The 16827-nt window shown below is 43.8% G+C and overlaps 1 protein-coding gene across 1 annotated transcript; it reads right to left on the bottom strand.

The window, feature by feature from the left end:
• Window positions 1–1902: 1902 nt before the first annotated feature.
• Gadd45a (growth arrest and DNA damage inducible alpha) lies at window positions 1903–4183 on the bottom strand. Its single transcript, XM_057775902.1, has 4 exons — window positions 4007–4183; window positions 3820–3921; window positions 3496–3733; window positions 1903–2584 (listed from the first exon to the last, which is right to left on the bottom strand). The coding sequence occupies exons 1-4, from the start codon at window positions 4048–4050 to the stop codon at window positions 2471–2473; spliced, it is 498 nt and encodes a 165-aa protein (XP_057631885.1). The 5' UTR covers window positions 4051–4183; the 3' UTR covers window positions 1903–2470.
• Window positions 4184–16827: the final 12644 nt, after the last annotated feature.

The following is a 16827-nucleotide window of genomic DNA, read 5'->3' as shown; positions in this document are numbered from 1 at the left end:
TGGGTGACAAGCACCTATTGAACCACCACGGGCTCATAATTAAAATGTTTTTCAAGACATGTTTAAATTATGTTATGAAAGAACAACTAAGCAAAACTCAAAAGAATACCTAACTGCAGTTATTACTGAGGTCTTCAACAAATGGCGTGACTTTAAGATTGTGTCCGGCTACTTCATATTGCTAAGCACTGTGATTTAAGTGACTCAGACTCCCCTTTAAAGAATATGTGTGATAAGTAACAGATCTCTCTGAGGCCTTAAATGTTTTCCCCAGTTGCTATCATCTGAGCAAATACCATGTACCAGGTAGTAATTATTTTTCCCAGTGCCGGAGACTGTCAATGCAAAATCTCATAATGCTCGATCACTAAACCACAGCCCCAGGTTTATAGTCATTATTTCTAATCATTTACTTATTTAACAAATACCAACTCAACACCTACTGTATGGATACATCGACCATATTAGTTCGGCCAGATATTAGTTCATCCTTCCAATAGATTATAATACAAAAGGCACCTCTGTAGGATGGGTAATGTGGTCTTTATTTTACAGATGAAAGAATCAGAATGGAGAAAGCCTAACAGAGACCCGGCTGTCATCAATGCTCTTTCCAGCAAACAGCTGCCTTTCTCCACTCTTCCTACTTGGTTTAACTTACTCATCCTATTTCATGAACTACAGCAGTTGTGAAAACAGATTGAGCCTGTAGTGGGAAGGCTAAAGGTCTTGCTTAAAAGTCACTGCTCTCAAATCTTCTGCTAATATAAAAAGCAAATGTTACTATTCCAGTTGTTTGGGATTAGAAGAAAGAAGGCCTGGAAACACACATATCTAAGAGCAGGAAAGCAGAGGGCTCTTAAGCCTATGAGAGATGCAGCTTGAGAGTTTTGTTGTTTCTCCTGCTCTTCCTCATTGTCACAGGAAGGGTGGCAAACAGTAGGGGCCCCAACAGCTCCTGAGAGAGAGCTGGAAACTGGACCACAGCCTTGCCAGGCCTTGTCTTCAGCATGCACCTTTGCTTTCTTTGGCTCTGCCTGCACAGGACTGCTGCAGTTTATTATGAGGTGTAGTTCTGAACCGACACAGAAAGGCAGCAACTGCACCCTTCCTTTTGCTTCCTTCTTCTCAGCCATTTCTTCCGCCTGACAAGACAGGATTCCTCACAGCAGTAGTGGAAATACAGCTAAAGGCACAACACCCTAGGAAGAGACTAAGGGCAGCACCAAACTGGTCCTTTGTCATGGTTCTACAAAATGCATTGCTTTACACTAGTATTGTACAGCCAGCCATTCACACAATTAACTATCCCCTACAGCCCCATGTTATCTTCCTACAGTACTGACCATGTCTCTTTCTTCTGCAGACTGGACGCCTCTGCGGATTGTAGCCAGTTTACAGAGGGAAGCTCACTTACCTAAGATACAAGAATGCCTGTCAGTCTGAACCTAACCCCACCTACTCCTTCCAGCCCTTATCTTTCTACACCAGAGGCAGCAGTCAGTCCCTGTGCAGGTTGTGATCTTTCAGGCCTCCACACCTCTGCACAAACTCCTGTAGCTGTTAGCAGTATTCCTTCCCTCTTTCTAGCTACAGAAACTAAGCTCATTTCTTAAGACCCCAAGAAAATGATTTCTCCTCAGCAAAAGCTCCACTCGTCTTTCAGATGGTCTTGGTTGCCCTCCTCTGTTTCCACATTTTGCATGCATTTTTTATAGTATTAAAATAACGAATTGTAGTTATTCAGACTTTGCAAGGTGAATCTCTAAACATTATTTTTTCCCTTACACAAGCCCCTCTAAAATCGCCCATTTTCCTGGCTAGTATAAAGCAAGGCTTCAATAAAATGCCTCTTAACAAAGTCAGTGTTGTAAAACAGAAACCACACATTGATAAATGATGTAATTATTTCATACTAGTTTATTTTAGATATTGTGCTTCAAAAACTTTATCATAAATAACTTTTCATATCATAAAATAACTTAGTACGATTTATAATAAAACTTCTGAGAATTTAACCTCTCATCAAAATACATTAACCTGTGGCTTTAAAATACAATTAATCCTTTTCACTTTCCTTTTACTTGAGGGCATAAAGACAAAGAAAAAACAAACAAACAAACAAAACACCAAACTACTGCTACACATTTAAGGTTTCAACAAAGCAATATTTGGCTTATTTTAATGTAACTCGGCCATCCTAAATTAATAGTTTTCTTTCTTGCACAGTTCTTTGTAGTTTTTGTCCCTTTTGACGTAGATTTCTGCTTCAACACAGCTTCCTTCTTTATTTCCACCTCTCTCCATCTGCAAAGTCATCTCCTAGCCCCCGTGTAGTTGAACTCACTCAGCCCCTTGACATCAGTTTCTGTAATCCTTGCATCAGCATAGGGAGTAACTGCTTGAGTAACTACAAAGGTATTTCAAAACTTCAGTGCAATTTGGTTCAGTTATTTCCATTCAGATGCCATCACCGTTCCGGGAGGTTAATCACTGGAACCCACTGATCCATGTAGCGACTTTCCCGGCAAAAGCAAATAAGTTGACTTAAGGCAGGATCCTTCCATTGTGATGAATGTGGGTTCTGAGAACAAATAAAAAAAAATTATTTCCCCATAAAATGATCAGCTTATGCTTCTAATAGTACTACTTTTGAAAGGGCCAAAACCTGAACATTCTGTTAAACAGCATTTGGCAAAGTCTAAACACCTTGTAATCCACACTGAGCCAGCCACACAGAGTTTTGCATAGTTATCTGTACCACTCCGCACGAGGTTATCATTCACAAGTTCGCCCTAACCAAGCATGCACGCCAGTGGGGTCATAAGTAAAATAGTTCTGAAAAACATTCTATGAGCACAGCTAGTTGCAGGGCAGGCAGCTAAACACCAGTTCTTATCTTCCCTGACGGTGCAGGGCACTTTTCACTGGTAGCAAAAGTAATCAGGCTGCCACTTCCCTACACCGGTCAAAACAGAGAAAGATAAACAAAAAACAAAACCAAAAAACCAGAGAGACCAGGACAGCACATTTCTCTCTGAAAACACTATCCATCCCAGACATTTTTAAAGGGATAGGTGAGTGGAGAGGGACCGTCTAAACAAGCACAAAGGTGCAGAGAAAAGAATTCCACTCTGTACACTCTCCAGAGTATCTCCAGGGAATTAATAAGGTCTGTCTGTCTCCTACACTCTTTCTATATTTAGCTTTGACAACAAATGAAGAATGAAACTGACTTCTTAATGAAGGGTGAGCCGGGAATTTATTTGGCTTTATCTAATCTGTCCTGCTCAAAGAATTAGTCACGCAAGGTAGTGCCGAGGTAGGCAGGGGTAGCTGGGCAGCCTGCTGACTCGCAGGGATATATCTTCCGCCGCTGGAGGCCACCCACGAGCTTAGACACGCTCGGTACCATCAGAACCCCCGCGAGATCAGCGTCCAGCACGGCCGAGGTCCACCCCAGTAAATTCCCGGCTGCAGTCCCGAGTCCCTTACCGTCACCAGCACGCAGTGCAGGTCAGGGGGCTGCGCCGCACCCCCGTTCTCCGCCTGACTCGCGTCGGTCTCCAGCAGCAGCAGCTCAGCCAGCCGGCCCGGGTTGCTGACCCGCAGGATGTTGATATCGTTCTCGCAGCAGAATGCCTGGATGAGGGTGAAGTGGATCTGCAGAGCCACGTCCCTGTCGTCGTCCTCGTCCGCGGCCAGCAGGCACAGTACCACGTTGTCGGGGTCGCTGGGGGCAGAAGGCAGCGGTGAGTGCACACGCTCCAGGGAGCGCGGGGACTGGAGGCGGGGGTGCGGGCGGCCGGGGCCACTTACACATTGAGCAGCTTGGCAGCCTCGTACACGCCGACAGTGATGGTGCGCTGACTCCGCGCCTTGCTGAGCACTTCCTCCAGGGCATCTCCCACCGTGTCCATCCTGCAGACGGACGGGGCGAGAGCGGGTCAGCCGGGTCCCCGGCCGCGGGAGAGGCAGCAGCCCCCGAGTCCGCAGACACACTTACCTTTCGGTCTTCTGCTCTGCCGCCGAGAAGTCCTCCAAAGTCATATTGCAAGTGCGAGTCCCTCACGCGGCGCTCGGGCTGCTCCTGCCCCCCCAGTGCGCGGCGCCCGCTCTGCGCTCGCTCCCACCCGCCCGCTTCGCTCGCCTAAGTATCCGTAGGTGACGTGAAGTCCACACTGCTGCCTCTGGGCCACTGGAGGACAAAGGGCCCGTTTCCCGAGTTATGGGGCTACCCCTTAGCCAACCACGGCCGGCCTCATTTGCATGCCACGCAGCCATTGGCTTATGCAAATTAGCAGACTTTGACACTCAGACCTCGGCTCCCCCAGCCGAGGCCCAGTGGAGCGGAAGAGGGCGGAGCTACGCGGGAGGGAAGCCCACGGGGTGAGAGTGGTGCAGAAACCGGGTTGGTGGGGTCCTGAGCCAGCTCGGGGAGTTGGTGGAGCCATCTGGTGCGGAGGGCTTTGCAGGGGTTCAAGTGTCCTCAGCTCGGACTGGAACAGCCTGCCTATTGTTTTTCTAGTTGTGGACATCTTTTGATTGTCGTTTCGTGTCGTTTGTGTGAAGGGGCTGCTTTTAAATTGTTTCCAGGGTCAATGCACCCGGGCCTAGCCGTCATTAGTAAGCAGATTATGTTTTAAAAAGTGTCCAGATGTGCCAGGCAGCATTTTTTTCAGAGGTGGTGTTTCTATGTAAGTTTCAGGCAATGCTGCTTATTCACAGTAGTATTCTTTTTGGTGCCCTAATTTATTTTTAGTTGGTTACAAGAATTTGAATCACCAAAGAGAAAACCCAGCACATTGGTGTGTAGTGATGCACAGTCTCAAGTTGGAATCTTTGCCGCAAAAAAAGCTGGTAAAATTTCTGCCCACTCTATGTAAGGTGGGGGGAAGTTGGTGACCTCACGCCTCATGAGCCAAATTCACCTGATTCTGAACATCTTTCCTAAAGGCACCTTCTGAGCCAATCAGAGCTGAAACAAATGGTGGTCCTCACAGGAGCCACAGTCTAAATTCAAAGTGCTGATACCATTCCCTGAGCTTCCCTTCACAGGCAGAAGAGGATGACAGCCAGTGCCTTCCACCTATGATCTCACTCTGAATTACTGACGCTGAATCATGAAACTGTAACCATTTTAGCCATGTGCTAAAATTTCACCTTTGAGATAATGGCAACTTGTAGGTTGGAAGGCAAACCTTCATAACTGCAAGCAGGAGTCACACATTAAAAGCAATTCTTAATGCAGACTTTTACTGAGTAGTTCAAAAGTCCCTTTGTTTTATGAGCTTATTCGATAAATAGAAAGCTTTGCCTGAACCTACTGAAGTAGCCAAAAGTGGTGGAATTGGGTCCCATATGCTTGCATTCATAACAGCGCAGCTTACAGAAGGAAATTTTACAGGGGTACATGTGAGTTTTGCATCCTTAAGTTTTTATTCTTGTGAGCAAAATAATTTCCAATTTTCTTGATCTTAACTTAATGGAAAGGTGATAGGCTGGTTCACTTAGTGGAGATGGAATCTTATATTCAGTCCCTAAAGGCTTTGTCACCGAGAGACAGTGTTGAGTAAAGGAACAAGTGTCTGTGTGTGGCTTACCCTAGGGTGTTTGTCTACCTCATGCCTGTGCCTTAAGTCTTTACATAGGATCTGCTTGTTGCATCATCGGGCCTGAGAGTCTAACTCATTGATAGAGACATTGCCTAGCATGCTCCAGGCCCAAGTTCAAACTCTGAGCCCTAGCCGTGCAAAATACCAAAAGGGACAAAATGTCAACAGTGAAGCTTAGGCTTCGATTGTGATGGTTAATAGTGGTTGTCACCTTAATGGTGATCTAGAATAACCACTAACAGAAGCCTCTGGGCATGTCTGCGATGGGTCATCTAGATCAGGTTAGTTGAAGTGGGAAGACCTCCCCTCTATATGGACAGCACCATTCCATGGACTGGGGGTCCTCTCTGTGTGTAAAAAAAAAAAGTCATTCTTGACTCATTCCTGACTGGGGAGGCCAGGTGAACAGCCACTTCCAGCTCTTGCTGTCAAGCCTTCCCATGATGGTCTGTACCCAGGAACTGTGAACTACAATAAACCCTTCCTCAAGCTGCCTCCGTCACATACTTTGTTCCAGCAACAAGACAAGTAACTAACATAGGCGAGCACTAAAGCATTTTCAACTTTGCAAAACTAAAATTGCACAAAACTATCTGAGTCATCATTTAGAGACAGGTGAACTGTGTTCCCTAGACTCCAAGTTTCTACCCGTTAGAGATTTCTTAGAAGTTCTCTGGAAGGAAAAGTGATTGCAAGCTGACAGAGAATTAGAGGATCATGTGACAGTAGAGACTATGACTTCATTAATTTTGTGTCCTCAACACCCAGCACAAGTCCTACATTCAGCAGTACAGTGGGTGTCATGAGTTGAAAAGAATCTGAAAGTTAACCAAGACCTTACGATCCCACAGTCCTGTGCATGTTCTCAGATAACCCACTTTCACATTACTTCAACAAGACAAGCACCGAACAATTCCTAGTCTTTGGCCTACAAAGACCCCATGATCTAATTGTTATATACATTGTTTTAGTCAGGATTCCTTTAAGTAGCAGAACTTATAAGATGAATGAGTGCATGTATGTGTGTGTGTACATATATATAAAGGGGATTTATTAGAATGACTTACAGGCAGGCTATGGTCCATTTAGTCCAACAATAGCTGGCTATGAACAGGAAGTCCAAGAATCCAGAAGTTGCTTAGTCCATGAGGTCAGATGTCGCAGTTGGTCTTCGGTAGATGTTGGAATCTCGGAGAAGTAGGCTCTAATGCCAGTGAAGGAAGGGACTTGCTAGTAAGGCTAGAGCAAACAGTCAAAGAGCAAACGCTTCCTTCTTCCACATCCTTATATAGGCTTCTAGCACAAGGTGCGGCCCAGATTCAAGGTGTGTCTTCCTGCCTCAAGACCTGCATTAAAGGTGTGTGCCTTGCCACCTCAAGTTTCAAATTAAAGGCATGGGTCTTCCTGCCTCAGAATCTGGATTAGAAGTGACTCTTCCTACTTCAAATTAAGAAAAAAGAATCACCAGTGTGCCCCCCATTTTCAAAGTTTAGATATAGTCAATGTGACAACCAATAATAGCCTCGCATTCATGCTGTGACTGGATTTTGAGACAAAATGGTATTCACTGTCCTCAGCTAGAACTTTCTGTTTTGAATGGAAGCTGCGGGAGAGCAGAACCATGGCCTGTTTACACCAATTCAGGTGGAATATAGTGCAATAGTACTCCAGTGAAATCAGCTATGCTAACTTCAAAATGTGTATAAAATAGTAAGATATGATATTAGTCCATCAAAAATTATTCTCCATGCTATGTTTAGCCTTATTAAAAAAAAAACATATTCTCCACGTCTTGAAGGAGTCTTCTGGTCTTCAGAAATAACCATACCATTGTCTCAGCTCATGTCATGTTTCCTCATTGCCCAATCCACCCGGAGTGTTTCATCAGGGATATTGTCTTCTGTGCCTGCTATAGGTGGAGGAAATGGGAGCTGCATTCAGCTTCCCTCTAGACTGCAGCTGTATATTAGAGACCTGGATTATAGTCGTAGATGTTTATAGTCAGCTTAGCCCCAATATGCAAAGATACTGCATTCGTTAGGGTTTCTTTTGCTGTGGTAAAATACCAGCACTGAAGGCTTTGGGGTAGAAAGGGCTTACTTGGTTTACACATCCTGAATCACAGTCCACTGAGGGACTCCAAGGCAGGAACTCAAACTAGGCAGGAGCTTGCAGGCAGAGGCTGATGCAGAGGCCATGGAGGAGTGCTGCTTACTGACTTGCTTCCATGGCCTGCTCAACTGCTTTTTTATAAAACCCATGGACAGCCCAGGGGTAGCACCACTGACAATGGGATGAGCCCCCTCCAAAATAAGTCACGAATTTAAAAAATGCACTACAGACTTGCCTATAGCTCAATCTTTTTTTTATTTAAAAAAAAAATCTATCTTTTCTCATTTTACATACCAATCCCAGTTCCTCCTCTCTCCCCTCCTCCTGCTTCCTCCACCTTTCCCTCTACCCCACCCCCATCCACTCCTGGGAGAGGGTAAGGCTTCCCATGGGGAGGCAACAAAGTCTAGCACATCACTTTGAGGCAGTACCAAGGCCCTCCCCACTATATCTAGGCTGAGCAAGGTATCCCTCCAAAGAGAATGGATTCCAAAAGACTGGTATGAGCAGTAGGGATAAATCCCGGTCTCACTGCCAGTGGCCCCGCAATCTGCCCCAGCCATACAAATGTCACCCACATTCAGAGAGCCTAGTTTGGCTGGGTCCTTCATTGTCAGGTCAGAGTTGGTGGGCTCCCATTAGCTCAGGTAAGCTGTTTCAATGAGTATCCCCATCATGGTCTTGATATCTTTGCTTGTATTCTCACTCCTCCCACTCTTTGAGAGCTCAGCCCAGTGCTCTGCTATGGATCTCTGCCTCTGCTTCCATCAGTTGCTAGAGGAAGGTTTAATGATGACATTTAAGATAGTCATCAATCTGACTGCAGGGCAAGGCCAGTTCAGGCACCCTCTCCACTATTGCTTAGGGTCTTAGCTGGGGTCATCCTTGTGGATTCCTGGGAATTTATCTAGTGCCGGGTTTCTTGCTAACGTCATGATGGCTCCCTCAATCAAGATATTCCTTTCCTTGCTCTCCATTTCTTTCCTTCCTCTATCTCGACCATCCCTTTCCCATTTCCTCAAGTTCTCCTTCCCCTCCTCTTATCCCCTCCTCTATGCCTTCTACCCTCCCTTCTCCCCCCACCCCCAGGCACCCAATTTTCTCAGATCTTGTCTATTTCCCCTTCCCAGGGAGAGCTATATGTGTTTCTCTTAGGGTTCTCCTTGTTACATAGCTTCTCTGGGGTCATGGACTATAGGCTATGTACTCACTCATAAGTGGATACTAGCTGTACAGCTCAATCTTATGGAAGCATTTTCTCAATTAAAGTTCCATCCTCTTGGGTGACTCTAGCTTGTGTCAAGTTAACTAGCCGGCACAGTTACTATTTTGTGACAGGGCCTCAAGCTCTCAATCTTCCTGCCTCAGCATCCTGCGTGCTGGAGTTCTAGGTATGTACTATCACCATCACACCCTCCTAAAGTTATTTTTAGACTATTTCAGGTAGTCACAGGTATTGAAGTCAGATGATTAGAGTGACATTTTAATTATATTTATAAAAATTCTAAGTGATTGTATCTGGGAGTTATGGGAAAATATGTACTGAAGAATTATTAAGTTATTTTGCTATTTTGCATATTAAAATCTTTGTGGCATCATCCTCAATCTTATCCTATGTGCATTTCTATTACTTGTTCTATAATAGAGAATTAGAATGTTTCCTTCTTTCAAAAAGTAACCAGTACTACTGAAAGAAAAGTGCTTATTATTTCAGAGTAAGACAGGTCACGCCGGGCGGTGGTGGCGCACGCCTTTAATCCCAGCACTCGGCAGGCAGAGGCAGGCGGATCTCTGTAAGTTCGAGGCCAGCCTGGTCTACAAAGGGAGTTCCAGGACAGGCTCCAAAGCTACAGAGAAACCCTGTCTCGGAAAAAAAAAAAAAAAGACAGGTCACCATCCCCTGCTCCAAACTGAAAATCATAAGTTATAAAATAATGAGGCTTCAACTTTTTGTTGCTCTTCTTTATCTGCATAGGATTGATTAGGTTTCCTTTCAAAGGAAGTCTCTGAGTTGGCTTCTACTTTTCTTACAGAAGATTATTTACACATGATTTATTGTCACCTAAAACTGTGTCTTTCCTTAGAATCATCATTTCCCCAATTTGTTGTGGCTTAGATATGATAGGCGCTCCTCCATAACAAAGCTCAGGTGTCGAAGGTTTGGTCTAAAGTTGGTGGTACTACTTTAGAAGGCAGCAGAAACTTTAGAAGTGTGGGGCTAAATGAAGTAGGCAATTGGGGACATGCTTCTGAAGGACATATCTAGTTCCTGGTCCCCTCCCCTCTCTTACCTCCTTTCTATGAGAAGGTAAGTAAGCAGGCTCTGCCTCATGCTCCCATGCCTGCCATGATGGTCTCGGAACCAGCCGCAGTCATCAGAGTCTTGGAAACTCTGAGCTGTACCAAGTCTTTCCCTCCTTCTTGATGTCAGGTGTTCTGTTTTCGCTAGAACAAAGATAAGTGTGTCTAAAATAGAATGTAACATGAAGGTTTTGTTTCTTGGACCACCACAGTGATGGGAAAAAGTCCAAGACGGTCTCTACCCTCCCTCAAGCATGAGTAAAACTTGTGACTTGATTAACTGATAAAATATGACAATAGGGTTTTACATTCCATTGCGAAGAGGAAAGGATTTTGTAGGTGTAATTAAGGTCCCTAATCAGTTGACTCTGGATGAAAGAAAGGGAAATTCTTCTGAACAGCCCTGACTCAGACAGATAAACTGTGTGGGTACATGTTCATGTGTGTGTACATGTGTATGCCTGCCTATGTTGTATTCAGGGAACAACCTGAGGATCTGGGCACCTTGTTTTTTGGGATAGCTGTTTCCTTGGCCCAGAGCTGACCACATAGGGGAGGTTGGCCAGCCTGCAAGCCATAACGGCCTGACTGGCTCGCCCTCCCCTGTGCTGAGATTATTATGTATACACCACTGTACTCAGCGTTTATATGACTCCTAGAAGACCAAACTCAGGTTCTCATGTTTGCATCAGAAGCACTTTACCAGTGAAGTTCTCTCTCCAACCCCAGCTGAGGTCTTTAGAAGAGAACTAGACCTTCTCTAAAGAGAGACTGAATATGCTTTTCCATCGCTGACTTGAAAGACACAAACTACAGTCACAAGAAAGTTAATTATTCTAATAGTTTATGAAGCTTAAAAACACATCCTTCCCCATCAGGCTTCTAGGTGGGAATATAGCCTGACCAGCACTGATCTAATCATGCTGTGATTCAGAAAGCGAGACCCAGGGATCTCTTGTGGCTAGACTACTAGCACTGCTACATACTGTTAATATTAGCCTATTAATTAATTTGTTTTAGACAGTTTCACACATACACAAAGTACGTATTGACCACTCTCATCCCTCTACTTCCCAACCACCCCATCAACACCTGTTGTGGAATATTAGTTTAAGATGTGTTACGTTTGTTATGCTGTGGAATTTTTTTTTTTTTTGATGATGCCAAGATGTGTTGCATTCGTTTATGTTGCATTTGTCTAACTCTGTGAAACTGTGTTGCTTTGCCTGTCAAAACACCTGATTGGCCTAATAAAGAGGTTAACAGCCAATAGCTAGGCAGGAGAGAGGAAATAGGTGGGGCTGGTGGTCAGAGTGAATAGAAGGATAGCGAGGAGAGAAGAAAGAGGAGCCAGGAAAGTAGGAGAGGAGAATGCCAGGGGCTAGCCACCCAGCTACACAATCAGCCACAGGGTAATAAGGAAAGAAAGGTATATACTATAGAGAAAGATAAAAGCCCAGAGGCAAAAAGTAGATGGGATAATTTAAGTTAAGAAAAGCTGCCTAGAAATAAGCCAAGCTAACACCAGGCATTCATAAGAATAAGTCTATGTGTATTTATTTGGGAATGGGTGGCAGGCCCCCAAAGAGTAAAGAGTTTAAAAAAAAAAAAAACTACAAATACCGTTCCCCACAAATCTCCGTCTTACTTTTATGACTATTTACTTTGTTTTGTGACCCGCTGAGATTAACCAAAGCTGTCTGTGTAACCATGAATTTGAAGGCTAGTGGTCTCAGCAGTGGGGACACAGCTAACGACAGGGATTCCCCATCTCCCAGAGTCTATCAGTGGCCAACAGTTCAGAGATAAAGGTGGAGTCCAGTGGGTCCTCCTCTCTCCCTGTTCTTTGATTTATTGTTGCTAGAGCTGATCTTCTATGGGTCCAGTGCAGGTAACTGTAGTTGTTGAGAGTTAGTAATTGCATTAGTTGTATTTAGAGATTGAATTGTATTGTATTCAATTCTATTGAATCTAGAGAATGGTGTTTCATAGTCTTTCCTCTGTCTTCTGGCTCTTACTTTCCACCTCTTCTGCAATACTCCTGAGGCCTAGGTGGTGTACACTTATTTGTTTTACTTTGTCTGTATATATGATGTGTATGGTGATATCTGTGTGATATCTGTGTGTGTGTTCTGTGTATATATGATGTGTGTGCCTATGTGTGGTGTGTGTGTGTAATATGTGTATGTTGTTTGTGCACATACAGGCACACATGTGTGAAGATCAGAAAACAACTTTCAGGAGTTCTGTCCTTTCAGCACATGGATCCTAGGGATCAAATTCAGATTCTCAGGCTTGCTGGCAAGTGCTGTTATCTACTGAGACATCTTGCTCTAGGTTCTTTTAAGACACTAAATGTGGTAATTTGTTACTATGTACAAACTAATACAGTATTCCCAATTCTACCATTTTAGGGTTTAGGAAATGCCCATGGCAACTCTCTTCTGCTATAAAGAACCATGGTAGCACTGGGCAGTGGTGGTGCATGCCTTTAATCCCAGGACTTGGGAGGCAGAGGCAGGCGGATCTCTGTGAGTTCAAGGCCAGGCTTATAATCTCATACTCAGGAGGCAGATATAGGAGGATTGCTGCTTCTGAGTCAATTTAGGCTACACTGGGAAGGTGGAATGGGGGTGGAGTGTTTGTGTAAATGGAGTCATGGTGTTATGAGGAGTTTGGGTCAGCTGAGTTGCCTCCAGATGTTCAAATCTCACCAGCCAGTCAAGGTGTCAAAATAAGAGTACTAGCATCCTTCAAGAGGCATTTTACCTCTTAACTAGAGAGTTTGCCTCAGAAGGCTTCCAGCCCAGGAGGAATTTTTTTTCAAGACATGGTTTCTCTTTGTAGCTGTAGATCTTGTCCTGGAACTTGCTTTGTAGACCAAGCTGGCCTCAAACTCACAGAGCTTCACCTGCCTTTGCATCCTGAGTGCTGGGATTAAAGGCATGCACCCCCACTGCCCAGCTCCCAGGAGGAATTTTTGAGAGGCTCTTTTAAATAGGTTTGTTCTTGGAATGAAAGGTGAGTGTTTGGCGTTGCCAAACTACTGCAGGTCTGCCCCTGCTCCTTTCACAGGACCAGAGCTTCGTCTCTGCCCCTGCTCCTTATCCAGGCTTGGAGTTTTCTCTCTGAAACCAAGGGGATAATCCTCTTTGCATGTCAACTTCACTGCAGAAGTTTTCTTCTTCCTCTTAAAAGCTCTGTCCTTGAACCACTTTTCTCTCTGTCCTTGTGGCCTGGATGACCTCATCTGGTCTCCTAGCCTTGGTATTTGCACTCCAGTGACTGTCAAATGTATGTGCAGTCTGATGAGCCTTGCTGCTTACTCACCGTTATCAGTCAGCGTCTCAAGCTGCAAATGACAAAAGTGGCCCTGCTGCTTGTTCTTCCAAATCTGTTCCTGCTATAGGTTGGCAGTACCGCTCCTCACCCTGAGTCCTTTCTCTCTCAGCCCAGCGCCACTCTACCAGGAAGTACACTTGGCTCTACTTCAAAATGTAAAACCACGCAACCTTTTCTTACTGTTGCTGCTAAGTCCCACTCAGATGAATGTCACCACTGGTCTCTGCCCCACCTCTAGAAGCCAAAGTGTGATAGTTTTGACACCTCTGTGCCCTCCATCCCATGGATCGCAAAAACAGATCTGGCTTTTAAAACACTTTGCTGCTCGTCCTCTGACACATCCATCTTGCTTAAAAAGTTTAAGCATCCTGGTCCTCAAGTATAAGCTCAGTGGTTAGAATTTTGTTTTATTCACTGACTAATCTCCGAGTGACCACAGCAGACCACAAAACACTTGTTAAATCAGATCCTGTGCTGGAAAAGGATATCTATATGGACTTAAAGTTGCAGTGATTAAATTAGAAGACAGGGCTGTAAACCCACTGTCTCTGTTCATAGCAGAATGGAAACTGGCTGGCTGGAACACAGCTTTGCTTGTGGTCTTGTTTAAGCACAGATGTTTGTTGACCCTAATCTGCATGTTGTTCTTCATACTCCTTCCATGCCACACTAGTGTTTTTGTTGCATGGGTTATATTTTAAAATGTTTTAAAAGTCATCAACTGGTATATTTTGTAAACTAAGAATTGGTGATCTCTACTAACCTACCCTGAACTCGAATAAAACTTAATAGGTAAAAAGCTAATTAATTGCCAAGTTCAAGGCTTGTTCTTTCAGTGTAGCATAAACAGATTTTAATGATGAGGAAAGCAATCTTTAAAGTTGGTTGGGGGGGTTGTTGGTTTTTTATGCAGAGGACTAAATCCTTATTATGCTCTATGACTGAGGGAAATCCCCAAATTCTGAAAAAAAAAATATTAGGAAATTGAAAACAAAAGAGATGAAGAATAAAGGAAAATTAGAGCAGGCTTTACTACAATTTCAGTTTTTACCCTTCTACCTCCAAGGCTTTTAAGCAGGCAGTGAACACTATACTGTGAGATGCCATCAGCAAACTCTAACAGTCCGGACTTTAGGAACACAGCTTCGTGGGCCATATCAGTGTGCAACAGAGCGACAGACTGTGTGTAACAGTCCCATGTTCACATACATGATTTTTACCATATGTTTTGATTCATCTCCTTAAGACCCAGGAATGAGAAACAGTCTTGTTAATACCACTGGCCACTAAACACAAATGAGCCATGTATTTTCTCAGTTGGAGCCTCAGAGGGCGAGCAAGCTGTCCTCACTCACTATTGTAGGCAGCGTCACTACAAATACAAGAGCTGCTTGTAGACTTACTTGATTGTTTATATCTTATACCTGGTTTGTATTTAAGGAAGTTTTGAAGTGATGCTGTACATTAAGGTTTGAATAGCTAATTTGTACAAGTATCCAACTATGTGCAATCTAGTTTGATGTTCTTCCAAGGATGTGCATCGGACAGTGTCATATAAGAAAAATTGTTTATGGCTCCATTCCTCAGTTTTTTCATTTGTCAAATAGTTAGGAAACTTTAAAAAAAAAAAATAGAATTCTCTTTTCCCTCAAAATGCCCAATAATGGGCATCATCCTCAACAGACAGAAGCAGGGGTGTGGCTGTAGCAGTCTAAAGGGAATGGGATGAGGGGTGGGCATGGGCTTCTGCTCAGCCCCACTCATGCCCTTGAGATGCACTTAGATCACAACTGGAAAGAAGAAGGTTGTTCTCCAAGTCCATTCCAGCTCTAACATTCTGTACTTATTAATTTTGTTATTCTACAATTTTCAGCAGTCACTGAAACATCTGTCTTATCACTACCAAGGGGGGCACAGACAGAAGACAGACACAGAAACAGACACACAGTGTTTTGGTCTTAAAAATCCAGTCACCACAGAATGTGTGCAAGAATTCAAAACACATTTTCCACAGCTTTGATATTACTTTTCAAAATTTCCATTCTACTTCCAGAGTTCAGTCGAAGCTCTCTGACAATGTGCTGTATTAACATCAACATATTGTCTGATTACCAAATGCTGTGGTGTATAGTTTGGCACTGTGTCCTAATAATCAGGCCACACCTGGGAGCTGGTGGGAACTCGCGCATCAGAGAACATCTACAACAGATGGTAAAACGACCTAAGCCAGGTGGGGCTCTTGTTTAATGACCATCTGAATCAAGTTTGGTTAATTTGGTGTGTCTCTAATTATCCCTAGCAACTGGACCCTCTACTCCATTTGAAAAGTTTGGATTTATATATTACATATAAACTATCAGCACCAGCCCATCTGTGACCCTATAGCTACACATATGTGGCCCTGGATCCAGCCACAGCTCTCATTTCTTTGCTTTTAGCTATAAGGAGCCTTCAAAGCAGGCCTCTCCCATGCTCTGCAGCCTACTTTTCTCAGATTTGTTGTCATCCATGACATGAGTATTTCCCTTCACTCTTTACTAATCTTTTTATTAATAAAGCTTCTTGCAAACTAATATATTATTAGCACAGTGTTTAAAAAGCAAGGATATCTAGACCCATGTGGTGGCACATGCTTATAATTTCAGCACTTGAAATACAGAGCATTCTTTTTCCAGGGATAAAAAACAGACAAATGAAATTTAAAGACTTGATTAACTGAGATAATATGTATTTGTTTATCACTTGTAGTAAGTACATGGCATATAGTAAAAAGCCATACATTGTTGGTGAAACGACACCCTCTTTACATTCTAACTATAATTTGTTCTGATTTCTTTCATCTAAATAAAGTAGTATGTTTATTTTTCATTTTCTCTAACATTTAGACTATCTTTGATGGTCCTCCCACTGTGGTGAAAACATTGTCTGAATTTCAATATAGCCTCAGCTACAGCCTATCTACATGAACCTTCTTGAATGAAGTAAGCCTTCTTCTTTAGAAGAGTTTTGACAATATGAATGATGTATTTCTGTGTGCTATAGAGGAGGCCTTGATGTTATGCAAATATTTCTCATCCATGTCTCTTTAAATGTCAACCAATTAATTTCCCAAACCCACTCTAGCGTGCCCCTACATTTTCTTTCATTCTCTGTAGGCTTCCTGTTTTTATGAACTTCCAAATCGGTAGCTGCAGCCTCACCATCTGGACCCTCCCCACCTGAAGGGGCTTTAATTAGCTGACAGTATCCAGTAACTAAGAAAGGCCAGTGCTCAGGGAATGAAAGGGCAGGCTGAAGTTGTTCAGGAATGTAGCAGCTGGTCGCCAGGCAGAACCTCAGAACAGGCCGTGGCTGACATGGATAACACTGTTGCTCTCAGAATTGGGCTGCAGTGCCAGGAACACCACCTCCCACACACACACACACACACATACACACACACACACCACGCCTTGCC

The sequence above is a fragment of the Chionomys nivalis genome, chromosome 1, assembly GCF_950005125.1.
Source record: "Chionomys nivalis chromosome 1, mChiNiv1.1, whole genome shotgun sequence".
NCBI classification, from domain to species: Eukaryota; Metazoa; Chordata; class Mammalia; order Rodentia; family Cricetidae; genus Chionomys; species Chionomys nivalis.
Note: the sequence above shows the minus strand (reverse complement) of the source record. Positions and strands in the feature narration are given on the sequence as shown.